Here is an 18,591-nt window from a genome sequence, read left to right on the forward strand (position 1 = left end):
TGCTTAAGTTTTTTGCAGGATGGAGGACTATGTTTGGGCATGCAGAAATTTGTTCCATGTTGACGTAAGCAAAGTTTAGAGTAGAAAAGTATTAATTGCATCCCTGCATTGATTTGAGTGGAACTGGTTATTTGCATTCAGTTAAGGATGTGAGGTTTCGCAAGATCAGGGCTTATGTGCCCAGTTTGCTTCCTATGAATTCAGTTACAGAATTCCCAGTGACTTCAGTAATGTCCTTTATTGGTAATTTAAGCTTTAAATTGAACTTGTAGTTCATTAACAGTTGGTGTTGAAATAAATTCAGGATGGTCTGTTCTGTACATGTGAAGCATATGTTCTGAAATTCATGTGAGTTATGTAACTTTATATAGTAGAAAGTAAGTTGCCTTAAATCTTAAAGGGAAGGAGAAGTGGAAAACCTTATCTTGAAGTTTTTATACAAAAAAATTCCCTAACAAAAAAAATCAATTTAATAATGTTAACTTTGCCGTAACACTATTGATGGTAATTCAGTCAAAGCCAAACACACAGCTTAAGTGTGATTTACTCACCTGCTACCATTGCAGCTAGAGATACATTTCCATGATGGGGACTTTGGAAGAATAAAGGACATTTTTCTCTTCCTTAATTGTTTTTTAAACCAGCTGAGTTGAAAAAAATAAAATCTTAAAACGTTTACAATGTTTTGTGTTTCAGAACTGACTCACGCTAGTCCAGTGACTCTGGCAATGGAAAATGGAGATATGTTGAAAATATTAAAACTGTTAAATGACTTGGGGCCCTGGGATAGTCCTCTGTTATTGGCACATGCTCAAAGGTCTGTAGTGTGTGACTTTTTTTCTTGTTGGTTAATATGACAAATTTCAGACTGTCAGTTCACTTTCTGTTTGCCTTGCTCTGGATTTGTATTCCCACTAGCCTCTTCAATGTTTTGTGAGACTTTTTTATGGTAATAGTTCTAGTGTTAGCCTTGTTAAAGCAGAAGAACTTGAAACATGCTGGTAAATAAATTAGAATCTTGAAATAGAGTTGTATTTTCTTATCAAAGTGGCAATCTTGCTGTGATTTGGCATTAAAGATAATATTTGTTTGTTTGTACAGGCTCTATGAAAAGTTTGGGGAAACAGCTATAAGGCCCTTGGTCAAGTTCTACCCATCAATCTTGCCCTCTGACATCATGCAGCTTTGTAGACATCACCCTGCCCACTTTTTAGCATATTTAGACAGTCTTGTTAAATCAAAGCCAGAAGATGAAAGGTAAAGGGGCTGCATGTATGCTGTGTGCCTTTTTTTGTTGTTGGGAAATGGTTACATAATAAAAAGACTGGATATCATCCAGGTGTGTGGGTTTTTTTTAATGTAATGCTACTTTGCCTGCTCATTTAAAAATAGAGTGGAACTTAACATTAAATAAGCTTTTTGTTTTGCCACTTAATTTCTATGCACCAGTCTCTTCCCACGTTGCCTCATTACAAAGCAGATTCCATTTTATCAAGATTTTTATAACAACTCTTTAATGACTTAGTGTTTTATAGACTGTAATGTATCAAATTAACTCAAACTAGCAATGGAAAACACTTCAATATGTAAAATTCAAATGTGGATGTAGTCTGTAATATTTCTGATGATTAAAGGAAATGTAACTTGTCTAGAAATCATCTTTCCAGTGCACTGATCCTGGGTATTTTTAAATAGTATATATAAAAAGTTTATCACATTTCCATATTTGGTCAATTTAAAACCCGTGGATTTTCCCATTCTTTCTTTAGGTCGTCCCTGCTTCAATCTCTTCTTAATCCTGAAGCGTTACGACTGGATTGGCTGTGTCTGGCAGTTTCCCATGATGCGCCACAAAGAACAAATACAGTGGATTCTGAAGGAAACCCTAGGTAAGGTAGTAAATAATGTATATTTAATTGCACTGCGCAAACCAGACGTAGTTGTCCAGACTTTCTATGTGTTCCATGATGGAGCTGGCTACCTCAGAGTAATTTCACTTCCCTAGAGGGTGAAATTCACCCCAGTGGAGAGAATCCCTATAAAGCCTTCAGTTAAACAAATGGCTGTAAATGATGCATAGTCTTGCCTTGGCCCTTCTGCAGCAGGTTGAATTTCATTCTAGAGTATGTTATCTCATCTACCTCAAGATGTCTAACAGCAGCAACCAAAGGATTAAGTAACTTTCCTATCTTCATAATCCAGGCCGGAATGATCTCTTTAACGACTATAAATACATCTCTCTCTTAAGAAGCTGCCACTTCGTTTTTCAGAATCATTTTCAGTGTGTTTCTGGGGAAAACATTTTTTTAAAATGTGTGAAATTCCCCTACTGGCTCAGCTGGAGTATACAAAACGCCATTCCCTGCGCTGTGCACATGCCTCCTAATGTTGATGCTGATACACAAAAAGGCCACATTAACTTTTTTCTGTCCCTCTGTAATCACGTTAATCTGTGCCTACAGGGAAAATCTAATTTTAAGTGAATCCGTTAAGAAGATAGCTGGATGCACTGCTCTTTGAATTAATATTGTCAAAACTTCATGTGAAAGATGAAACAATCCCATTCATCTATTTGGCCTCCTGATAAAAAAAAGTGTGTTTTTTTTAAACTCATCAGAATGTTAACGTTTAACTTGAATTAAACTGTCTTCCCAGACCACGTTCACATTTGTTTACCTGGGGCTATAGCCAACTGATTTTGCTTCTGATTAAACTCCCAGCTGATTTTGTAACAAAAGAGAGGATGGCTGACTGCTGCAAGTCATATGGGTAAGTCGGAAACTTTGTAGTTTACTGAAAAATTATGATTATTCTTGAAACTGGTTTAGTTGGTATCTTGGCCCGCTGAACATACAAATGAAAACCAATATGTTTCCTGCCAGTCTACTGTCAACTAAATCTGTTTAAATGAAGTATTTTGTGGCTGGCTTTATTTTAAAGTGTCGTCATGTATAGGTTATAAATAGCCAATGTGAAACATTCCTCTGCAGTATTACTGGTATTTTGCTTTGTAGCTAAGAAGCAACAAAGTCAAGTTGTAGCACATACTACACCATTACCTGTTAAGCTCTGTTTACTAGCCAACAAATGTTATTGACCTAAAATATGACCAAGGAAATAACCCCAATGCAAGTCACAAGGGTTATACCTTCATAATTACACTAATGCCTCTCCCATATTTAACCTGCTTTAGCAGAGAGAAATTTACCCATCAGTCTTCATGGACCTCTTGTAGGCATAAAGACATTCCCTCTGTTCCTAATTACCCCCACTCACTTATTTCCCTAATGACTTCCCTTCTTTTCCTTATGCAGCTCTTACTTCCGTATGATGATTGTTTTCCACTTGACCCTTTACACTGTCATTCACAAAAAAACCCTCATTGTAATATGGGACCTGGATTTGTTGATCATTGAGCACTTATGACCTTTGTGAGGGTGGTGTTTGACAAAAAGCCGGCTCTAGTTCATTCAGTAAACTGACAGTTCTGGGGACTTATGGCATGGCCAGGTTATTCCTAGTATTTGGGCTTATTTGCTTTTACTGATGAGTTTGGTAATGAAATGCTGATTTACCAATGACATTAGTTTAGAACAGATAAGTATTTGATTTTGGAAATTTTAATCTTTTTTTAAGCTTCTGGCCTGGATATCTCTCTCTGTGTTTGGAACTGGATAGAAGAATAGAAGCCTTTACTAATATTGTTCATTTGGATGATATGAACCTGTTGGATGGAGAACATGGTTAGTGAATCTTAACTCGTGAGCGCACCAGTAGAATACATGATCTATATTGACTATGTACTGATTACCATTTAAATATAGAGAAGCATTTATCGAGAGTTGAATGATGTATTTTTTAAGCACTGATGTAGCAAGATCACTTAGCATTTTGTATAACTTCATATAGTATATTGTACAGCATAAATATAATTGAGTGTATAAATCAGTGACGCTCTTTGTAGTTTAATTCTTGTCTTCCAACAAAACAGCAGTGTTTTAAAAAATAAATAAATAAAAATCACAGTCTCGTTTTGAGTGGTTCAAATCTCTTGACATTTTAATCGGATTTTTTGGCTCCAGCTTTCCCTCTGAGTTTTTGTTGCCCAGTACCTTGAAGGATCAGCTAATTCACTAGCACTATCTCGTGGCTTTTCTAGAATATAGTGAGCCAGTTTCTGTATCAGATGGCAGAATTGCAGGGAAAATCTACAATATACTAAAAAGACACACAAAGGAGCTCTTTCGCTCTTAGTTGAATCCAAAATCTCAACAATGGCTATGAAAAAGCTGTTTTTAGTGGTATACAATTAGCTCCGGTACACTTGAAAATGTTTTGTGTGACTGTCAAAAAATCAAATGCATTTTAAGCCATTTAACTAAGATATGAATGTAGAAAGTTGACTCTAGAAAACTAGCATTCTTTTAAATGCCAGTAGATGTAAAATTAGGTTGCTACAAGCTTTTTCCTCACAGATAACTACAGCCAGTCATTTAATTTTGCATTTAGGCTCAATTCCAGAGACCGTGGAAGAATGGAAGTTCCTTCTCCATCTTGCACAAAGTCACAGCACTGACCTCCACTATCATGGTACACAGAATGGGAATAATATCGGCCATGGTAGCACTAATTGGTCAAACTGCATTACTGTTGAAAATGTAGCTCTTTTGTTGGCTAAGGTAATTGGCCCAGATCGTGCCTTGCCAGTACTGCAGGAGTGTGATTTGACGGCTGAATTCTCTGAGAGATTTACCAGGATCTGTGAAATACTGAGAATTGCTGAAAAAAGGCAAAGGTAAGATGGGGGTGTGTGTGTATAGAGAGAGAGAGAGAACTGTATTGATACTTCACTCAGTGCCATCCTAGGCCATAGTTTTGTCTTTCATTAAATTTTAAAAAAAGTGAAAACACTTCAGACTTCAGCTCCAAGAGTTTTTAAACAGTGTTACAGAGTAGTAAAACTACCTGAAAATACTTCTGTCCCCAATTTAAGAGGTATATTTGAGATCTGTAGCTTAAAAATGAAAAATGTATTAACAGAAAATATATTCAGAATAAATGTTTAAAAAAAGGCGGGGGGGAGAGGTAAATGACTAAACTATCAAAAGTCCACTGCTGAAGAACTCAGAAACTCCTCACCTGTACTTCATCCTCCTATAGCTAGACTGCTCTGATGGCTGCTTCATAAATGCTGCAATAGTGCAGTGAGACATTACAGTATTTGGGATTTGAGTCTACTTACACTGCAGCTGTTGCTGTTGAAGTAGTTCACCTGCAAATACACTATTTAACTCCTTTACGGAAAAAAAGCATGCATGGAAAAACATAAGAGGTTTTGGAATTAAATGAATTAAGTTCTAGAAGATGGCACTTGAAATGGTCCTATTGCAATCTCTCTTACACCAATCCTGAGGGGTGGTTACAAGCAAGAGTGAAGGCCTGGAATCTAGGAAGCTTTAAATGCTAGCATTAAATACAAAATAAAATAAAAAAACCCTGGTATCTTCTATTTTCTATTATTTACGGTTTATCATTCATGCTGTCTATTCAGGTCAGTGAAAAATCTTTAAAGGCAGGGGCATGATAGGGCTCTCTCTGAAACGGAATAGTATTTATCTCTACATCGGACAGTTTAAACTCTTTCTAAAAGCTAGTGTCCAGCAAATTAGGTAACTAATACGTTGGATTTTTTTTCTCTTTTGTCTGTAGAGCCCTGATACAGTCCATGTTGGAAAGGTGTGACCGTTTTCTGTGGTCTCAGCAGGCATAGCAAATATTCCAGGAAACACTGAAATGAAGTTGTGTACTGTGCATCTTCTACATTAAATTGCCTCTTAAGTTTCATCATCTCTTAAAGAAACAAACTCTTGTCCACACAATAATGTATGCAGCCACACTGCATGAAAATAGCACCTGAATTGGGTTTTCTTCTACAACTCTTCCTAAATAGTTTAAAACGTGCTTCTAAAACTGGTTTTAGAAATTGTTAGGTTGAAATACTCCAATGTTTATGTTGAAATTAAGACCACAAGTGTCTAACAGATTTGTTTTTTTTACAATAGGATTAAAAGTGTTGAATGAACTTGGTAATAACTCTGCATGAATTAAAACAGTTGGTTAAAAGTACAGTCTTTTGAACATTAAATTATGTTTGAAAATAGTGTATTTTGACTTCAGCTGCTTTTCTGTGGGTTGGTTAAGACGTAAATTTCAAACAGATTAATTCTGTGTATACTGCCAGCATGAGCAGCCCCTGCTGGTAAATGTTAAGACTCACCCAAACTGTTTTCCCCTTCTGACATTCACTTATGCCAATAGCTGCAGTGAATCCATGCAAGAATGCAGATTTTTCCTTAATTGTATAGAATATCTATTCTTTTGATTTATTTCTTGGAATAGCTACATCTTTATCTTAAGAGCTATGTAAAATAATGTTATGGGGTATTCATTGCATAGTGTTGAAATATGCATTAAATCTTTGAAATACTCATTTATTAATAGAACACTGAAAAGAAGTGTAAACACAGCATTCGTAAATTGTATGAATCTGTCATGAGGTCATCTTCAGATAAATTACCACACAATGAACATATCTTTAGATGTCAATATTTCAAAACTGATTTTTGATCTTTTTGGAAGAAATGATGTAACTGCATACTTTTTTTTATCTGAAATTGCCTTAAAAAAAGTATTTTAAAGGGAGGCTGTCAAGTTAAGAATCATATTTTTTAAAAACCTTTACCTCTGTTAAGATAAACATTGGATTATTAAAACTGAATATTTAAAACACCCAGTTTTACTTAATCATTTGCAAAAACTAGCTTTATACCTATTCTGTTTACTCTGTGAACTTCCTAGAGCTTAGATAGTGAAAACAGACAAGTGAGATTTACTTTTGGTTTTAGCTTATTTCAATTTAGAGCCTCATTTACTAGCACAATCCTATAATATTTAGGCAGTAGTCAAACCCCAAAGAACTAACTCCCAATAAAAAAATTTGTCATTTTTTCCCTCGTACACCAACATTTTGTGAGTAAATTTATTTGACAGTATCCCTTTGAAATAAGAGCCTTTATATGTTTTATATATATATATAAAATATATATATATATATAAAATATATATATATAGTTTTGTCTCCATGGTTTGCTGCATTCCAAATTAATGGTTTTGTTTTTATTTTATTTAAAATTTAATTATTTTTTGGTCAATGTGAATTTTATCTGTGAAGTTTGGTCTGATATATAAAACTACAGTTGGATGGGTAACCTCTTTGTCTCAATTGTTAGTACGAGTCACTCCCTTATGGTGGAGTGTTTCATAACTCTTCTGGTGTGGGAATAAATGTCTACAGAAATAGGCCCAGTGGCAGGAATTTCAAACCTTAAGGTTCCTGTCTCTGAAAAGCCAACGAAACGTCCTCTTTCAACTTCAGTTTTTCCTGGGGTTGAGATTTTCAGCTGAAGTTGGGAAAACAGCACAAATGTGCCATCCTATACCTTCAGGCACACCATGTCTTATTTATCATAGGTGTAAAAAGGATTGGAAGTCAGGTAGTCCTCTGTCGTCCTAACTTTGGTATTGATATGCCATGAGGCTTAGAACAAATCACTTTACCTTTCTGTGCCTGTTTCCCTACCTCTGCAATGAGAACACTTCTACCTCATGTGGGTGTTAGAATTAATTAGTTCAGTTTTATACAGCACTTCAAAGAAGTAAAGATCTATATAAGTGGAAGAATCATCTGTCTCAGGAAAATACATAATCAATGCTCTTTGTCAAAAGTCTAGTGAAATATTTTCAGTTTAGAGGATAAACAGCTGAAAGCTTTGTGTACATAATAACCTTTATTTTAAAACGCACAATTAACAATGCTGACTTTTACGATATATTACAAACGTTCTTTCAAAGAGCTTGTTTTTCCTTTTGCATAGCGCTGTTCATATTAACCAGTTCAACAACAATATTTAAGTTTATTGCACCTAAAATAAACTTGTATTCATGGTTTCAACTAATTTTAAGAGATTTCAATAAAAAATAAAAGTGTTTAGACTTAGTCTGAATTTCCTTATTTATACGTGAATAAGATGTGAAGAATACATGAACACATTGTGACTTCATCCTAGGAAATGCTGCAGTTGCACACCTGCAAGCATAAGAAAGGGAAGTCCGTCACCCAGATACGTTATGAGCCATTTAACACTTGTGTTTAACCTTTTTGGTGTGGAAGTGGAAAAAGGGATAAAGGGAATCTGAACGCAGACATCTTAGTTTTCTTAGGAATAGAGCTAACTCTAATAATGCAAGACTTTAAGTCAGGGCCTGGGCAAGTGGGAAGCGAGTGGGAAGACTGCAAGAGATGCTGTTTTGACCTTGTGTTAGATAAGAATGGAACGCAGACTGTAGCAGGAACTGCTGAAAAAAGTAAGATATCAGGAAGGAATATGTATAAACAAGACATGGCTGTTGATCATTATTGTATGCAACAAAAGGTATAAATGCTTGCCCTAATTGTTTATCTGGCGGAGACCTGCCTAGGAAGGGGGAATCCCTGTCTGTGCACGCTCTCCCCCTTGCAATTGCTCGAGAATAAACTGTCTCTGACTTGTTACAAACAACCCAAGAGTGTAGACTGCGTTTTTCTTCCACATTGGCTAATACTTTGTGAAATCCTGTCACTTGGCTTACGAGTAAGATGGTCTGTATAGTGGGTTTTCGTGTCAAGACAAGAATCCAGATATGTTGGTCAAAAGAGGTGTAGTTTAAATAATACCGAAGTGAATTTACTTTTTTGTACATTGTTTCACAGAGGAAAAATATACAAAATAGCCCAACTGTCAAATATTGCAAGCATGAGGACAACACTTTATTTTGATGCTTAGCTGTCCTCTGCTGGACAAATTGAAAGGTCTTTCTTGATGGGTGACTGAAACTGTACATTTCCTCATTAGATACCCTAATCATCTGTCTTACTGGAATGCTCAGGCTCACTTCCAAATTTCCACAATAAGCCCAGCCTTTTGGATATCCTCTGAGTGAGGCGTAGTAGGTCTCAATAGATAAGACAACTTCACTGAGAATCCATAGAAATGGGTTCTACCAGTGAGTGCTGTGGCCTTGAATCTATTACTTCTCTGTGCCTCAGTTTCTCTATTTGTAAACTGAAGATACTTACCTGCCTGTGTAAAATGCTTGGAGATTTGTAGATGAAAAAGACTATAGCCATTCAAGGGGTTCATGCACCTGTGGCTCGTGCATGTGGTCTCAGTGTCAGGTGTGTTCCCTGCACAAACACCTTTTAAAAAAACTCCAGTCAGAGCAATAAAGACTTGGCATTTCCTGACTTCAGTATGTTTCAATGTAAACGTTAAAATTGAACATGCAGCCTTAACACTGTTTATGTGCATGTATGCATCGCTATATCGCCCTCAAATACTTTGTCCAACTTTTGGTAACACTGTATATTATGCCATTTTTTCTGATGGCCTTAGACACCTGTGTGACACTTTTATCACTGTGTACAATCCGTAAGTCACAGATGCAGTTTGTGAAAATAGTTTATACACAAGATGTACAGCTAATAAGGCCAGGGCCCTACATCACTCTCTGCTCCTCCTACAAGATTGTAGAAATAATTGCGTTCTTTGAGAGTGTTTTCAACGATGTGATTATATACACTGCAATGCAAACAGCTGTGGAATCTGATTTTTGCCTGTGTAGGTTTAAGAACTTTAGAAAGCTATGGCATTTAAGCTTTTAAAAGAAATCATATTCTGTAAGAACAACCCTGAATTTCACTGAATTATGCACATTACTGAATGGACAACTTTATACTCGGAATACATGAAGCTTTTAAGATTGAGGAATATTAAAGGGCTGTCTGCATGATATTGTAAATTCCCAGCACTCTGCTTCATACTGCTTACACTTCTAACTGTGCAGGTCCTAAGGTAGTTGCCTGGCATGCTGCATGGCAAAGTTAGCCACAGCAGCATACTCTTCCTTATGAAATCTGTTAAAAAGGGCCAAAACATCAGACCAATCAGTGTTTAAAGATAAGGTGAGATTCTTAAACCCTCATGCCTGCCAAATCCAAAGTATTGTTACAAGGAACTTCCTTTTTTCTTACCAAATATTCACTCCAGTCATATCGCCCTTCAAGCTTTTTTGTTACAAAAGGACAAAATGTACAGAATCGATTTTCATTTCAAATTTTTTAAAAAATGTTTCTTTTTGGATGTAGACCAGGCCTGTAAAATTTCAGTCCAGAAGCTTGAGTGTTTTCAGAATGTTGAGTGAATGAAAAGAGGGCTAAAGGAAACATTTCGATAACCTTAAATACCGCTGTTAGGAGAGCTCCAGCTATACAACCCACCGCTACTTTAAATGATGATGTGCAATGTCTCTGGTAGGCAGATCATAGAGGGTCTGAAAAACTAATGTATTACAGCAAGGTTTTCAAAAAGATGGAGTCACATAATTTAGGAAACAAAGTGGCTCTCTCCTGCCCCTTGAAACCAGAATTGTTTCCAATTCCAGGTATCAAAGGTGGAGATTTACCATAGTTCAGTTCATCTAGGGGAAAATGCAGTTGTAGTTCAGGGACTACTGAGCTTCTCAATCTCTGCAGCTTTGTTACTACAAGTAGTAAATGCTCTCCAGGATAACACGACCTAGGAGTAATCTTTCCCTTTTTTAAAGAACTAGTTGGAGTTTGTCTAGAAAAGTGTAGATACTCATGGGAATAAAATGAGTAAGATTAAAATAAAATTACACGATTCAGCCTAACATGTCATTTTGCTGTCAAGGCTGTTACTGTTGAATGTAGACACTTCCAAAAGCTTCCAGGAAGCTCAAAGCCAGACTGGTCAACAGGGCATTGAGCATGGACAATACAGCTACGGTCTGTTGTGTTTACAAGTCATAGCATTCTGTTGGGCTAGTGAGCGGGACTGATTTAGCACTGGTTTCACAACACTTTCCCAGTCATGATGACTTTATTCAGATTACATTCCCATAAGAACCACACTGACCATTTACAAGATCTGCTGTTCAGTTTACAAACTTTAGAGGGCAAAGTCTGACCTGAACTAGCAGATATTTACCTGCATCTTTCCAGCTAGAATCAAAAGGAGTTTTACATATTATTGCCCATGCACTGATCTGAGAATGTAAACCGTATTTACTTCATTTAAATACAATTTTGATAGTTCAGATTGTTATTTATCAAAAATGAAAACACTTCACAAAGTACCCTGAATTCCAGATAGAGCTGATTATTCCAATCCACTGGTAATATTTTGAATTAAAAGATATTTTTATAACTCTTCATATAACTGCACCTAGCTTATGGCTTAGATCTTACCAACAGCTACACAATAAGTTAACCGCTATTCAGACAAATTAACCTCTCCCTTTTGAGGTCATAATGGTGGTAATCAAAGCTCGTTGATGTTGTTCAAAATTTTGACAAGTTTCCATCTAAATTTAAAAGGGAAAAAATGAAAATGTCTACAAAGATGACATCCCATTTCTGACCAGCTCTGGTCATTTGTTTTATTATTGATTTCTATTACCATAGCCTCTTGGAGCCCAAGTCATGGAGCAGGACCCATTGGCTAGGCACTGTACCAACAGTACAAAAAGATGGTTCATGCCCCTATAAGCTGATGGCAAAGGCTTCTCCAGCTACCTGTGGCATCTCTTGTGTGAACCCCTAATTACAATTACAGATGAGGATAAAACTGATTTGGTGTCTATCGTACATGCAAGATGATTACTTAAAACTTCGGCATAAAAATCTCACATAAAATATTACACTCATTTCAGTCATTACAAAAAATTAGAAGCAAGTCAGAAAAAGTGGCTGCCTGCAACTTCCAGTAAATGATGGACATTTCATCATATTAGGCACTGGTTAAGTAATTGATCGTTGGATAAATAGAGAGACAATACAGACCGTGACGAATTGAAATTGGGAAGGCTCAAGAAGAAATAAGGGAATTTACTGCAGTAAATTCCCAACAGAAGCAATGTTTGTTTGCCTTCAACAAGCAAAGAATTGCCCAATTTGAATTTAGTCAGGTTTCTGTTAACTATTTCCAATTTGCTCTTTGAGATAAGGCTTCCTATAAATATAGTACCATTTTTCTTGTGAGAATCCATCAGAAAGGACTCCATTTTTCCGGGGCTTTGCAATACAGCAGTGGTAAGTTTCATTCCATATGGAAACTTCATATTTGTACCACTTTACCTTGTTGTGTATTCAATTTTTGTCTTAGAACTGGTGATTTTTATGATGTAAAAACTTAAGCGGAAACAAAAACTTCTATATTTACAACTTATGTCCCAGCCTGGTGCTGTGATGGCAGAGGGCATTTCATTTTTCTGAGTTGAAATCATCACTTTTGGAACTCTTCTAAATTGTGTGTGACCCTGAAGATCCATGTACCTGTTCCAAAGCAGATATAAGAGAAATTTACATTATGTCTGGAGTCTTTAAAAGATTGACCAGTTTTCTGACATATATTCTCCTTCTATTACAGCCTAAAGAAGTGAACTATGAAGTTCTACAACTGCATGTTGTTGTTGTCCCTGGTACTATGTGTCAGTGCCCAGAACTGGTTCACTGATGCTGGATCATTCATAAGGGATGCTTATCGAGGTATGCTTTTTACTAACTGTTTGTTCTTCATCAAAACTGTCCTCAGCACGGTGTACATATTAAAAAAAGTCATAAAGGAATAAAAACCCCACAAAGCCAAGCTGCAGACAGGAGTTCTAGACCAATTTTTGATAAATAAGAAATTTACTCAGTTCTTCACAAAAAGATACATTAGAATTTTTTCATGATCCCTTAAAGTGATGCAGTTTTAGGTCCCTCATTGGGAGTCCAAGCACAAGGCTGCTGAACCAGAGCCAATCAGATGGCAGGTATGGGCCATAGATAGTACAAATTATGGATCATAACTAAACAGATATTTTCACCAGACAAGATTCACTTAACATTTAGCAAGATGTTTAACTGCAACCTGTGCACCCAGCTGACCATGTTGTGACTTTAACTTCTGCACTTTCCTGATGTGGATCTCAGTGGGTCTAGTAAAATCTGGAGGCATATTAATACATTGAGAACTAATGGGTACCTTTTATTTGTTTGTTCTTGGTTTTGTGAGAGGTGTATGCCAATTCTCAGTAAAGGAAATCTAATATACTGTAAATGTTGGTTGAATATTTTCAGAAGCTTTCCTTCCCCTTCCCGGAAATGTTTCTGGGGTCAGATAACTTGGGTCCTGATTCAGCACTACAGGAATGAGCATCTTCTGCAAGGTGCTGAACTTCCCTTATTCCTAAATCATGTTTCTAAATCATAGCTCTACTCCATTGTCCTGGTGAGTCTTAAAAGAGCACTGAGAGAAATTTGAGGGTTTCTTTGTCCCTAAAGAATTCCCCAAAGATATTACAACAGAGTTTTGTTGAGATTCCATGTTTTTATGAGATCCTTCTCAAGGGAACTCCCTTTCATTTCCTCTTCCAAAGATGTCACCTGGTGGAAGCTTCAGCTAATACAATAGCATAAATAGCTGCAAATCCATGTATCTCTAATAGGAGTCCTGGGTACCAAAGAAAGTTGGGCAATTTTTTTTGGCAAATATTAAATTAACCAAAAAATGCATTTCAGGGGGACACTGCAACTTTTGGCAAATTTTGGTCAAAAATAATTTCAAAACTGATAATTTTCACAGTGAGCTGTTCTGACATTTTGCTGCAGAAATGTCTATTCAAATCAACCTGAACAATTTTTTTTTCATTCTGATGAGAAAAACCCTAACAAATCAGTTTTGGTTTGTAACTCAACAGTCTTTCTTTTTTGGATTTCTCAGATCTTCCACTGAACCAAAAAAATCAGATTTCAGAGGAACAGCCGTGTTAGTCTGTATTCGCAAAAAGAAAAGGAGTACTTGTGGCACCTTAGAGACTAACCAATTTATTTGAGCATAAGCTTTCGTGAGCTACAGCTCACTTCATCGGATGCATACTGTAGAAACTGCAGAAGACATTATATACACAGAGGCCATGAAACAATACCTCCTCCCACCCCACTCTCCTCGCTGGGAATAGCTTATCTAAAGTGACCACTCTCCCTACAATGTGCATGATAATCAAGGTGGGCCATTTTTGGGCAACAAAGCCCATTGCCAACTGTGCCCACATATCTATTCAGGGGACACCATCACAGGACCTAATAACATCAGCCACACTATCAGAGGCTCGTTCACCTGCACATCCACCAATGTGATATATGCCATCATGTGCCAGCAATGCCCCTCTGCCATTTACATTGGTCAAACTGGACAGTCTCTACGTAAAAGAATAAATGGACACAAATCAGATGTCAAGAATTATAACATTCATAAACCAGTCGGAGAACACTTCAATCTCTCTGGTCACGCAATTACAGACATGAAGGTCGTTATCTCAAAACAAAAAAACTTCAAATCCAGACTCCAGCGAGAAACTGCTGAATTGGAATTCATTTGCAAATTGGATACTATTAATTTAGGCTTAAATAGAGACTGGGAGTGGCTAAGTCATTATGCAAGGTAGCCTATTTCCCCTTGTTTTTTCCTACCCCCCCCCCCCCCAAGACGTTCTGGTTAATCTTGGATTTATGCTGGAAATGGCCCACCTTGATTATCATACACATTGTAGGGAGAGTGGTCACTTTGGATGAACTATTACCAGCAGGAGAGTGAGTTTGTGTGTGTATGGGGGTGGGGGGTGAGAAAACCTGGATTTGTGCTGGAAATGGCCCAACTTGATTATCATACACATTGTAAGGAGAGTGATCACTTTAGATAAGCTATTACCAGCAGGAGAGTGGGGTGGGAGGGGGTATTGTTTCATGGTCTCTGTGTATATAATGTCTTCTGCAGTTTCCACAGTATGCATCCGATGAAGTGAGCTGTAGCTCACGAAAGCTTATGCTCAAATAAATTGGTTAGTCTCTAAGGTGCCACAAGTACTCCTTTTCTTTTTCAAAAAAATCAGAGTTTACTTAGCGATATATAGGAGCCTTTCTGCCTTCTCTAGAAGTACTATACTTGGAAGCCACAGTGGGGAAGTGAGAAGAATGGTGCTTGACGACTTCAGAGGAATGTGGTGGAATAACCTCAAAGTGTTGTTTTTAAATTTTGCAGCGTCTCTATAATCCTTTCTCTCTTCTCCAGGCGCTGGGGATATGTGGCGTGCATACCGCGACATGAGGGAGGCGAATTATAAAAATTCAGATAAATATTTCCATGCTCGTGGGAATTATGATGCTGCCCAAAGAGGGCCCGGCGGTAAATGGGCAGCAAAATTTATTAGGTAATGGATTCCACTTGGATTATGAGTTAAATGTCAATAAAGAGCTATGCAATCAAATAACTATGAAGTACATTGTAATTCATAACTAGTTATTGTCCTGTTCGAAGCGAGAACATTTTTATTTAACCTCTGAACCGGCTAAGTGTGAAGACCGTGCCCATTCATGAGTTGTAAAGGTGATTTCTAAACTGATCTATTTAGATATATTCTGATATCAGATCTCATTACTTTGTGCCAGGAGGCTGATGTGTTCACCACAGGGCTTTTAAAACTTAAATAATTGCAGGACCTCACTTTAATCTAAAACTGGTATATATTGCTCTGGGTATTTCATCCAAGAAAACTATGATCAATGGTTCATTTACAGTCCTCTAATGAGGATTGTTTTAAAATATTGCTGTTGAACGTGATGACTGTGATACAAAGGAGCTTATGAGGAGTAGGCAGAACTTAGTGGAGGCAAGTAATGGGAAAGCTTTTTAATTCACAACTGCTGGACTGATGCACTTCTGGGATGACCGATGCTATTCACAGACAGGCTAGGATTTTTGTGTCTGTGTCTGTGTGTGTGTGTGAGAGACAAGATAGGTGAGCTAATGTATTTTATTAGAATAACTTCTGTTGGTGAGGTATTTGTGCATGACCTCAGTTTTATGGAAAAGTAGGGATTAAACTGGGGAAAAACTGAAAAGTAAATAATTTAGTTATTGAGATTTAATAATAAACTGTCTAAAATAATCTTTGTTTCCTCTTTCCAGTGATGCTAGGGAAGGTTGGCAGAGTGACGTTAGCGGCAGAGGAGCCGAAGACACACGTCAAGACCAGGAGGCAAATGCATGGGGCAGAAGTGGAGGAGACCCAAACCACTACAGACCAGAGGGCCTTCCCTCGAAATACTAATGCAGCCTGTAATACTTTACAATGGTTCCATTTTTCTACCAGCTGTGCAAAACCACAATAAATAAAACCTTAAATTTCTGAAGCTCTCAGTGAATGAACAAACATCCTCAGCTACATTAGAAAGGATAAAAAGCAATATACATACAAACCTTCATGATTTGGGGCCAAAGGTAACCCTTAACTGCCCGGGATTTGGAAGATTCTTCCAGATTATTTAACGATTGTTCTTTACTTGATTTGTTGCGTATTCCTGTGAAGCAGCGGGCACTGGCCACTGTCACAGACAGGCTACTGGACTATTGTGATCCATTATGAAAATTCTCCTTTTTAGTGTTGTCCCCATTTTACAGACAGGGATCTGAGAGATGTTAATTGACTTGCCTAACATCACAGGGGAGTCTATAGCAGAGCTAGGAATGGAGTCCAGTTCTCTAACCATAAGACCATCATACCTGGCTAATTAGTTGGGAGCATAAAAACCACCCTGCAAAGGTTTAGGTATCATGGCAAAAACAGAAATTTGTGGGGCAGGTCAGGAGGAAAGTTAACATTTTAAATGAAAAGATGAAAACACATTTTCTTTGGGGCTGGGAGTCTGGGTCCACTTTAATAAGCAGTGATGGTGCTTAAGTTTTAAAAGTATATATTTATTGTTGTCAGGTGGGTAGAACCTCTGTTCCGTCTGAGGTCAGAGGAATCTTGGCTTTCAGAGTGGTAGCTGTGTTAGTCTGTGTCAGCAAAACCAACGAGGAGTACTTGTGGCACCTTCGAGACTAACACATTTATTTGGGCATAAGCTTTCGTGGGCTAAAACCCACTTCATCAGATGCATGGAGTGGAAAATACAGGAGGCAGGTATATACACAGTACATGCAAAGATGAGAGTTGCCTTACCAAATGCGGGGGGGGGGGGGGGGTCAGTGCTAATGAGACAATTCAATTGAAGTGGAAGTGGGCTATTCTCAACAGTAGAATACCAAGGGAGGAAAAATCACTTTTGTAGTGGTAATGAGGCCAAAGTAATCAGGGTGGCCCATTTCAAACAGTTGACAGGAAGGTGTAAGTAACAGTAGGGTGAAATTAGTACAGGGAAATTAGTTTTTGTAGTGACCCATCCCTTCTTCATGTCAGCCTAACAGTCCTGAGGAAGAGCTCTGTGCAGATTGGAAGCTTGTCTCTCTCCCCAACAGAAGTTGGTCCAAAAATAGACATTATTACCTCGCCCACCTTGTGTCTCTAATATTCAGGGAGCAACACAGCTGCAACAACACTAATTACCCCTAGTCCCACTCTTGAACAAAAGATCAAAGAATTTAGCAGCATGCAGTGGGGGGTTCTTAGCATGACTCTGCTCAAATAATTTTTTAGGCCTTTCCTCAATTTTTAGGGTAAAAGTGCGTAGTCAATAGGCCTCAAATCTTACAATTTGTTGGAGGCAGGGGGCGCTGTGGGGTGGGTGAGGCGCTGTCTGTCTGTGGGAGGCCGGGCTGTGGGTACATGGCGGTGCGGGGGAGCCTGTTTCAATAATCCGCCGCCTCCGAGGGCCCCGAGACGACTGGCAGCTCTTTTTTTCTCCATCCAAGGGGTCTTCAGCGAGTTGTCTCCAAGCTGCACCTCTGCCTGCTCCGGACCTGGAAGCTGTTCTCTGCGACCGGGTCCGTTGTGGCCACCGAGGGCGCGGACCTTCTCGGGGTGCCCCTGCTACACAACCCCCACCTTCGTGTGCAGTGGCAGAGTCCCCCTCGGTGCGCTGGAGGCTGGTCCTGGCAGAAACCACCAGAATCAGACACTTCCTGGACTATGACAGCAGGCACTGGGTGGATCCCCGAGTGCCGGTCAGTGCAGGGGGCTCTCCATCCTTCAGATCCTGCACGTACTCCTGGAGGTGGGGGCATCCTTCTTGCCCACCTCTCAGACTTTCCATGAGTGGGTCCTCCGGGAGAGTGCTCCCTGCTCACCCCTGACCCTCCGGACCTTTTCATCGGGCCCCTGACCTGTGAGTCCCTTGGCACCCTCCTGTTTATACTTCCACTTGGCTGTGTGCCCTGCAACTGGTTCGCTGCTGAACCGCACCACAGGAACAACTATACACGTTCGTGCTCCACACATTTAATTTCCTCACCCTCGTGTCCCACCCCGATGCCAAGTGGCAGGACTGTTTACCACCTGTAGACGGTGAGGAACCCTGGTGGGCCAGACTCTTTCCACCTCTGTCCAACATCCCACTGGGGATACCGGTTGGCGGCTCCTTCATGGAGCCAGAAGCACGGGGGTGTACCTGGCATGGTTCGCCCCCATTCCTGACATCTACCCTTTTGTGGC

The 18,591-nt window shown here is 38.6% G+C and overlaps 2 protein-coding genes across 13 annotated transcripts in view; both read left to right on the plus strand.

The window, feature by feature from the left end:
- Positions 1-8,618, plus strand: part of HPS5 (HPS5 biogenesis of lysosomal organelles complex 2 subunit 2) — a 43,211-nt gene extending 34,593 nt beyond the window's left edge. For all 12 annotated transcript variants that reach the window (XM_048855897.2, XM_048855896.2, XM_075129345.1 and 9 more), the window contains 7 exons: positions 697-817; positions 1,102-1,257; positions 1,770-1,889; positions 2,656-2,769; positions 3,637-3,743; positions 4,510-4,795; positions 5,710-8,618. In XM_048855897.2, the coding sequence (XP_048711854.2) occupies positions 697-817; positions 1,102-1,257; positions 1,770-1,889; positions 2,656-2,769; positions 3,637-3,743; positions 4,510-4,795; positions 5,710-5,770 (965 nt within the window). In that variant the 3' untranslated portion in view covers positions 5,771-8,618. The remainder of the gene's footprint in view (positions 1-696; positions 818-1,101; positions 1,258-1,769; positions 1,890-2,655; positions 2,770-3,636; positions 3,744-4,509; positions 4,796-5,709) is intronic.
- A 2,926-nt stretch (positions 8,619-11,544) lies between these two features.
- On the plus strand, positions 11,545-16,347 carry LOC125639218 (serum amyloid A-5 protein). Its single transcript, XM_075129346.1, has 4 exons — positions 11,545-12,208; positions 12,546-12,664; positions 15,231-15,369; positions 16,128-16,347. Exons 2-4 carry the CDS (start codon positions 12,562-12,564, stop codon positions 16,267-16,269), a joined length of 384 nt encoding a protein of 127 aa, XP_074985447.1. The 5' UTR covers positions 11,545-12,208; positions 12,546-12,561; the 3' UTR covers positions 16,270-16,347.
- Positions 16,348-18,591: the final 2,244 nt, after the last annotated feature.

Source organism: Caretta caretta, chromosome 6, assembly GCF_965140235.1.
Source record: "Caretta caretta isolate rCarCar2 chromosome 6, rCarCar1.hap1, whole genome shotgun sequence".
In the NCBI taxonomy this organism is placed as follows: Eukaryota; Metazoa; Chordata; order Testudines; family Cheloniidae; genus Caretta; species Caretta caretta.

Bases quoted from the DNA above. Each gene is read 5' to 3' on its own strand.
- LOC125639218 (XM_075129346.1), top strand. From the start codon at position 12,562: ATGAAGTTCTACAACTGCATGTTGTTGTTGTCCCTGGTACTATGTGTC. The intron at 12,665-15,230 runs GTATGCTTTTTA...TCTCTTCTCCAG, and splicing joins CATAAGGGATGCTTATCGAG to GCGCTGGGGATATGTGGCGT. The intron at 15,370-16,127 runs GTAATGGATTCC...TCCTCTTTCCAG, and splicing joins TGGGCAGCAAAATTTATTAG to TGATGCTAGGGAAGGTTGGC.